The sequence below is a fragment of the Galeopterus variegatus genome, unplaced genomic scaffold (genome assembly GCF_000696425.1).
Source record: "Galeopterus variegatus unplaced genomic scaffold, G_variegatus-3.0.2 Scaffold2754, whole genome shotgun sequence".
NCBI lineage: Eukaryota > Metazoa > Chordata > Mammalia > Dermoptera > Cynocephalidae > Galeopterus > Galeopterus variegatus.
This window is the reverse complement of record NW_007728865.1, coordinates 265,668-274,251: the sequence shown is the minus strand read 5'-3', so window position 1 is coordinate 274,251 and position 8,584 is coordinate 265,668. Positions and strand designations below refer to the sequence as shown.

General features: G+C 53.1%; 1 protein-coding gene across 1 annotated transcript in view; it reads left to right on the top strand.

The window, feature by feature from the left end:
- The first annotated feature begins 5,398 nt into the window (after positions 1 to 5,398).
- The window catches only part of ZFR2 (zinc finger RNA binding protein 2), a 25,677-nt gene continuing 22,491 nt past the window's right edge, over positions 5,399 to 8,584 (top strand). Inside the window, 5 exon segments of the mRNA XM_008582896.1 lie at positions 5,399 to 5,492; positions 6,672 to 6,785; positions 7,390 to 7,590; positions 7,789 to 7,968; positions 7,971 to 8,020. Of these exon segments, the coding sequence (XP_008581118.1) occupies positions 5,399 to 5,492; positions 6,672 to 6,785; positions 7,390 to 7,590; positions 7,789 to 7,968; positions 7,971 to 8,020 (639 nt within the window).

Here is an 8,584-nt window from a genome sequence, read left to right as displayed (position 1 = left end):
GGGAAGAGGCGGCAGATCTGGGAGGGTGCCTGGCCGGGTATGGAGGGTGGGGGGCTGGGGGTACTGGCCCCGTCAGAAAAAAAGAGAAGACAGAGACCTGGGAGGGTACCAGAGAGAGGGGCAGAGATGGAGTGAGGAGGTGGGGGGAACTGAGGCCGGAGGGGAGGGCCAGAGGACTGTGGTGGGGAGCAGACTTCACATGGTGAGAGGTTCTGAGACCAGTTCGAGGGTGGGCACCTGGTGTTTCTAGGGAAAGGCGACCCTGCCAGGACAGTGAGGAATGAGAGGCACCTGGGATCCTGAGAGGCAGCAGAGTAGGCGTTTGGATATTTAAGACCTAGTAAGGGACAAGGACCCAGGCGTTTGGGGGGAGAAGGAGAGGGAGAGAAAGGAGCCTGGAGAAGAGATGGCGGGGGAGAGGATGAGGACTGAGAAGTGGCCAGGGGCAGGAGGGATCCATGGGTAGGGACACAGGGGGTGCGACAAACACCCCCTCCCCACCATTCTCCAAGGCCTGCATCTCTGCTGTCCTCCGTCCTTCGGCCTGTCATCCAAGACCACAGCCTCAGTCAGGGAGCCAGCGTTGGCATCCCTGGGGGAAAGGATGCCCCACCCCACTCCCCATCATTTTTATGTATCCCCTGTGTCAGTTTCTGGCTGATAACCTGGTAGGAGCTCTTGGGCCAATTTCTCGCAGCCCCTGCTGTGCCCACCACAGAGGCGAACTGCCCATTACACAAGTCTGTACTGAGCTCGGGCCTTTGCTGCACTTTTCACGACTATATTAAAGTACTTTGAAAATAGATGAAAGCTAGTGTTTCAGTTTCACCCCGTAACAAGTTCATGCCGACCCCTTAACCTAGTGTGTGTGACATTGCTGTGCTCTTTCTTAGGGAATCATGAAGAGAAACCAATCAAGGTTTGGAAATTAGCAGCGCACCTAGTGGCTTCTACGGTGCAGTGTTTGGCTTCGGGCAGTCGCAGCCTGTGGCTACCTTGCCCACTTGATCTTTTCCCACATGAGGACACAGTGTTCCTCCGCTCTGGAGGACGCAGCAGGAAGGCCCTCACCAGACACCACATGGTGGCGCCCTGATCTTGGACTTCCCAGTCTCCAGAACTGTGAGAAAATACGTTTCTGTTCTTTGTCAGTGACCCAGTCTGCGGTGATCAGTCACAGCCGCACAGACGTACTGAGACGCTGGTGCTGGGATGTTGTAGGGTAGGGCAGGGCTGGGTGGGGGTTTGCATGGGAAAGTCGTGCTCCCAGCCAGGCCCTTTGCCATCTTTAAGAATTGCTTAGCGCTGGGAGGGGCCCTCTCTTCCTGGCCTGCAAAATGTCCTCAAATACAGAAAGTAAGACACATAGTCGAGCTGGCCAGTCAGCTCAGTCGATTAGGGCATGTTGCTGATAACACCAGGGTCCAGGGTTTAATCCCTGTACCAGCCAACAAAAACAAAAAAGAAAAAAATCCATGGTTAATATAGGGAAACCTAGCTCTCTCTGGCGGGGCACCACCTCTCCTGGTGCCCCCACCCCATGCCCTGAATGCCGCTGGACCTGGGGGGAGGTGGTTGTCACTGTTCCTCCTGGGACTTCCTGACCGTGCCCGCACACCTCTAAGCCCCCAGCTTTGACTTGCAGGGCTCAAACTGACTCTGTGTGGTCGTCATTCCCTCGCAGCCCAAAAGTTTCCCGACCTTGCCTTAGTTAGGCCCATGACTCCATTTCTCTGTAAGTTGCTCTCTGTAAGACCTCCTTGATTTTTGGCACCTCGCCCCAGTTCCTCGGCACCCAGGGACCTCCAGTCCCCCTTATACCTGATGCTTGCTCCACAGATTTTTTTTTTTTTTTTTTTAAAGATGACCGGTAAGGGGATCTTAACCTTTGACTTGATGATGTCAGCACCACGCTCTCCCAAGTGAGCCACAGGCCAGCCCCACAGATACCTTTTAAAGAAATAGCTTTCTTGAGATATAACTCACACACCAAAATGTACTCATTTAGAGTGTACAGCTCAGTGGTTATTAGTATATTCACAGATTTGTGCAACCATCACCAAAATCTAATTCCAGAATGTTTTCTTGTGTGTCTGGAGTCTCTCACTGAGCATGATGTGTTCAAGGTTCATCCACGTTGTAGCATGTGTCAGAGCCTCATTCCCTTTATTTTTTTGGTAGGGGGGTGGCAAAATATATATAACATCATATTTGCCATTTAACTTCAATGAATGCTTTTTTGTTTGTTTGTTTGTTTCTTTTTTTCTGACCGGTAAGGGGATCGCAACCCCCAGCATGGTGTGCTTGTGTGTCTGGAGTCTCTCACTGAGCATGATGTGTTCAAGGTTTATCCACGTTGCAGTGTGCGTCAGAGCCTTGTTCCCTTTCTTTTTTGGGGGTGGGGGGGGTGGCAAAATATATATAACATCATATTTGCCATTTAACTTCAATGAATGAATGCTTTTTTGTTTGTTTGTTTCTTTTTTTCTGACCGGTAAGGGGATCGCAACCCCCAGCATGGTGTGGTCCACACCACGCTCAGCCAGTGAGCGCACCAGCCATCCCTATATAGGATCCAAACCCGCAGCCTCGGCGCTACCAGTGCTGCACTCTCCCGAGTGAGCCACGGGGCCAGCCCTCAATGAATGCTTTTTGATCCACCCATTACAGCAGGGATTCTTAACCTGGGGTCAGGGAAACCCAAGCTGACTACAGCCAAGTCTGTCTGTAGCTTTCAGGGAACCGTGGCAGGACAGGAGGTCACAGCTTTGATTTGATTCTTAAAAGGAAGTGGAAAAATGCTGTGAGAAATTACAAGAAGGCCAGTGGTGATCAGCGTGACCTCCTACCATGGGAAACCAGAGAAGGGATATAGTCCCTTCCCCATCAGACCTGGAGCCTGGGCGGGAGCAGCAGCCTCCGCTGCCACCCAGTGCTAGGCTCTAATCCCCAGTCCCCAACCTTAGGGACCCCAGCCCTGTCCTTCCAGATCTGTGTTTCTCAGTGGCAGCACTATAGCACTGTGGACACTGGGGCAGGATCACTCTCTGTGGTGGCGCAATCCTGGACACTGCAGGGGCTGAGCAGCATGTCTGGCTCCCACCATTCCATGCCAGTCATGACAACCATGAATGTCCCCAGACATTACCCAGTGTCCCATTGCAAAATTGACCCCTGTTGAGAACCACTTCTCCAAATTTCCTGGGTTTTGGCAACCTAATGAGCTGTGCTTTTCTTAGCTCCTGAAACCACAGTGTTGTAGGTTGGTCGCCAGATGTCCCCGTCCTTCCTTTCTTCTTATGTCCGGGCCCTTTCCACTGTGACCTTTCCAGTCTTCCAATCTGGAAATGGAGCCTGGTGCCCCAGCCCTGGCGGCTGGCCTTCCTGGTGCCTTGTTTGGCCAGTAGGCTGCAGGGGGACTGTCCCAAGCTTAGGCTCATGAGGCCTTGCCTGTATCCATTCCATCTCGTGGGATGTTGCTGTGAGGGACTGAGGCTGGCCTGCTGGCACAGGAGATACCATGGGGGAGTGCCACAGTGCCCCCCATCTGACACTGCCAACCTCAGATGCAGGAAGGAGCCCTGCCAAGACCAGGAGAGCCACCAGCTCAGCCCCGCCTGCAGGATCATGTGTGAAATACGTGACTGCTGTTTTAAGCCAGGGACCCTTTTCTATAAAAGGCCATAACATAAATATTTTTGATTTTGCCAGCCACACAGTTTGTGGCAGCTACTGAACTCTGCCACACTGTAGCACAAAATCAACCATAGACAATACGTGATCAAATGGACATGGCTTTGTGCCAAGAAAACTTTATTTCTGGACTCTGAAATGTGAATTTCCTATTACAGTCACATGTCGTGAAATATTACTCTTTTAATTTTTTCCAACCATTTGTTTATTTTTTTTGGTGGCTGGCTAGTATGTGGATCTGAACCCTTGACCTTGGTGTTATCAGCACCACACTCTAACCAACTGAGCTCACAGCCAGCCAAGTTTTTCCAACCATTTAAATGTAAAGACCGTTCTTAGCCGATGGGCCGTACAGAACCTTGGTGTTATCAGCACCACACTCTAACCAACTGAGCTCACGGCCAGCCAAGTTTTTCCAACCATTTAAATGTAAAGACCGTTCTTAGCCGATGGGCCGTACAGAAACAGGCGGTGCGCTGGAGTTGGCCACTTTTGGCCGACTCCCGTCTTTAAAACCTTGCTCCCTCCTTTCCAGTGTGGGCTCTTCCACATCAAGCCCCTTCTTAAGGAGTGAGAGACACTTAAGAAAGACACGACCTCCCCTAGTTGGAGATACGTTCCCTGCTCCACTTCCATGCACACTCAGCTGAATAAAAATGGGATGACACTTCACCCTCCCACCATCACCCATTTACCCTCCCACACCACATGCAGCGCATGTGCGTGTGTGTGCGTGTGCGTGCGTGTGTGTGCATGCATGTGGATGTGCGTGTTGATGGCTTTGTGGTGTCCTGAGTGATTACTCAAGGTGAGGCAGCCGAGTAGACCCTTTTTGGGTCACTGTCACATGTTGATTGTTGTGACAAACACTTATACGCTTGCCATTCCCAGTCCCTGTTTGAGGTGTTTCAAGGCCCAGCACTGCTGGGAGTCAGCTTGGACCCTGCTCTTTGCAGGTGACATGGGGACTTGTGTGCTCTGTTCCTGTGTCTACTGCTCTTTCTGGTTCTGCCCCGGAGTGTCTCGTGTCTTCTAACAGTCCTTGCCTTTGGATTCTCCCCTCTATGACCATCACCACCTGTCCACTCCAGCTGTCATACAATACTGCAGACTGGGCATCTTAAACAACAAATTTACTATAACAGCTCTGGAGCCCTGAAGTCCAAGATCAAGGTGCTGGCGGCAGGGGGGGGGTCTCCTGAGGCCTCTCTCCTTGGCTTGCAGACGGCCGTCTTCTCACCATGTCCTCACGTGGCCTTCTGTTGTCCAGGTGCACTCCTGGTGGCTCCTCCTCTTTTTTTTTTTTCAGTTTTCTTTTTCTTTATTTGTCTGCATTCAGCTTTATTCAGATGTACTTCCTGAATGGTCCAGACATACAAAGAAAAACCCCACTTGTTTAAAAAGAAAAAGAAAAAAAAGTACTGTTGAAGTTCACCTTTCTTTGAAGAATTTTGACATTGAGGAAAAGGCATGCTGCACAAGTAGATTACCTGAGTGCTAGTTTAATCGGTTCGAGTCCCGACTTTGGCACTTTGTGCCTCAGTCTCCTCATCTGTAAATCAGGTGCAATGATAGTCCCAACCTCACAGGCTTGTAAGTTTGTGTTAATCTGTGAAAAGCACTTAAAATTGTTCCCAGGTTCCCAGGGAGGTCTCAGGGATGTGCTCTGGGAGCCCCATGTTCCTCATGGCTGCCCCAGTGGGCCATGGCGGGTCCCAGCCCCACACTGGCCAGGACTTTGGTTATGGCAGCTGACACAGGAGCCCGCACCTGCACCCAGCACTGCACCTGCCTACCAGGTATCCAGCTGTCTCTTCTCACTGGAAAACATTGTAGCATCATGTGCGTGAGTGTGGTTCCCCCTACATGCCCCTTGTCAAGGCTCCCTTATCACGGTCTTTCCTTCTGGCAGTGTGTATGTGGCATGGGGGGAAATCAGTTAAATTAGAGTCACTTTCTTTTTTTTTTTTTTTTTTTTTTTTTTTTTTATTATTATAATTTTTTGACCGGTAAGGGGATTGCGACCCTCAGCACAGTGTTGTTCGCACCATGCTCAGCCAGGGAGCGTACCCGCCATCCCTATATAGGATCCAAACCCGCGGCCTCAGCGCTACCAGCACCGCACTCTCCCAAGTGAGCCACAGGGCCAGCCCAAATTTTTTTTTTTTTTTTCTTAAAGATGACCGGTAAGGGGATCTTAACCCTTTACTTGGTGGTGTCAGCCCCACGCTCAGCCAGTGAGCAAACTGGCCGTCCCTATATGGGATCCGAACCCGGGGCCTTGGTGTTATCAGCACCGCACTCTCCCGACTGAGCCACGGGCCGGCCCGGGGCCAGCCCAAATTAGAGTCACTTTCTAAAGGAAGAATTGGCTTCTCTCAGGGAACCTCGAAAGGGAAGCCCAGAAGGGCATTTGGGGACAGTGACCAGATGCAGAGCTTTGTCTCCTGTCTGTTACCCAGCCTGAGCAGGTGGCTCTGAAGGAGGTGGAGGCCTTGTGGGGGCAGGAGACCTTCGCCATGTGGCCCCAGAGAGGCCAGGACACACCCTCACCCTCCTCACGCTCCAGGCCCTGCAGATCTGGCCGCTGTGTTTCTGCTTGGTGTCGCAGAGGTGTCCCATGCAGACCTCAACCCTGCCACCCACACCAGATCCCTGTTCATGGCAGTAACCGCACATCACAGGTCCCAGTCACCCAAGCTTGGACCCTCTAACCCCTCCCTCTTCCCCACCTCTCTCCATCCCTTCACTAAGGCCTCAGGGGCTTCTCTCCAAGCCCGCCCTCTCCATGCTCCCCAACAGCCAGAGTCCTCTTGTAAGTCACGGTGAGGCCTGGCTCTTCCCATGTACCCAACTCCCAAACCAGGGCCTAGTCCTGAGCAGGTGCTCGGGGCCAGCACTGTGGGAATGAATGAGCACAGACAGAGTGCAGTGTGGCCCTGAGCTGCTGTCCCCTGCTCTTTGTCTCTCTCCCGCAGAAACCCTCATGCAGGACAGTTATAGCTATGGACAGTTGATGGCCACCAGCAGGTATGAGGACAGACGGTACGCCCTGCCTTGGTCCCCGGCCTCTGACACACTCTTCCGGCCATGTGGGTTGTCCACAGGGGCAGAGGGTGGGGGTGATGAGACGCTGGCTATGGCGCAGGGAGAACTCATTCAGGTGACACCTTAGACACTCTAGACTCACAGGAGATTGGGAGTAGCGAGACTGTCAGGGTGGGCTTCTGAGATGTACCCCAAGCCTCGGCTAGCTGGTAGCCCTGTGCATGTGAGGGCCAGACTCACTATGGAGCTAGATTTCTTTATTCAAGGAAGCTTTCCCAGGATGGAAGGAGCTAAGTTCTGTGGGGGACTTGGGTGTTAGAGGTGGAAGACGTGTAGGAACTCATGGAAGACACAAACGGCCCTTCTCCCCATGGCTGTGGAGGAGGCAGCTGGAGTCTGGACAGGAGTGGTGGGCACAGGGTCATAGGCTGGGCACCGCACATGGCTGTGGAGGAGGCAGCTGGAGTCTGGACAGGAGTGGTGGGCACAGGGTCATAGGCTGGGCACCGCAGGGCTCCAGCCTCTGGTCCTGACTTCATCCTCCTTCACACTCCAGCCAGCCAAGCCAGGGCCCAACCACAGGCTCAGGGCAGGCAGGGATGGCAGGGAGGGGGGTGGCTCTGCAGAGAGCCTGAGCCTGTTCTCTAGGGACCAAAGGAGGCTATGGGCAGCCCAGCGGTGGCCACAGCCAAACCCAGCCCCTGCGACAGGCACCCACAGCAATGGTTGGGCAGCTGGTGAGCGCCTCATCCTCAGGACACACATACCCCATGGCGACAAGTGTCCAGCCTGACACCTTTGTTTCCACCCTGGCCTCCTTGTACACCCCCATCTGTGCCCAGTACGCTGGTAGGACCACCGTTTCCCTGTGCATGTATTTCTGTGCAGGCTGTCGGTCCGTCTGCCCCCCCAGTAAACTGGGTGGAAATCAGTACCTCTCCTTCCCTCTTTTTTTTTCTCTGCTTCTTAGGACCAAGCTACCCAAGCTATGACATGTTGGTGTGCTCAGCAGCCTGTCTCTATTATCCTCCAGCACTCACCCTGCAGATGTAGCCCCCACCTTCCCTGGGACCCCCCAGCAGCAGCCCTCCCTGCGGCCAATGTCCCCCGTGAGCTCAGCACTGTGGAGCAGCTCGGGAGGCAGCCCCAGGGCCCACTCTGCTGGCAGCTTCCCTAGGAAGCCACCATTTACCAGCAAGCTGCCGAAGCCCAAGAGGGGCCCTCGCAGCCCCAGCTTCGCTACTGCGACATCTGCGAGACCAGCTGTGCAAGTCTCCAGGTCAGTCCCTCTCCAGTGTGGGCAGGCCCGGGGGTCTCTCTGACCCCCAAATCCCCTGTGGGCCAGATGTGGGTGCCAGGGGTCAGGGTCATTGACTGGCAAGAATAGGTCTGTCGGGCTGGCTGGTTAGCTTAGTTGGTTAGAGCAAAGCCTTATAACACCAAGATCACGGGTTCAGATCCCTGTACTGGCCAGCTGCCAAAAAATAAAAAGAAATAGATCCGTCGTTAAAGTTGCACCATAAGGTATGTGGAAGAATTGCCTTAAGGTGAGCCTGCTGGTGTTCTAGTAGAACAAATGAGAGCCAGGCCCAGGGTCTATGGTTACCTGCAGAAGCTGTGGTCGTGATGCCCAAGGCGGCTTCTTTTTTTTTTTTTTTTTTTTTTAAAGATGACCAGTAAGGGGATCTTGACCCTTGACTTGGTGTTGTCAGCACCACGCTCACCCAGTGAGCAACCAGCCATCCCTATATGGGATCCGAACCCGTGGCCTTGGTGTTATCAGCACCGTACTCTCCCGAGTGAGCCATGAGCCGGCCCCTTTAAACATCTTTATTTTTATTTA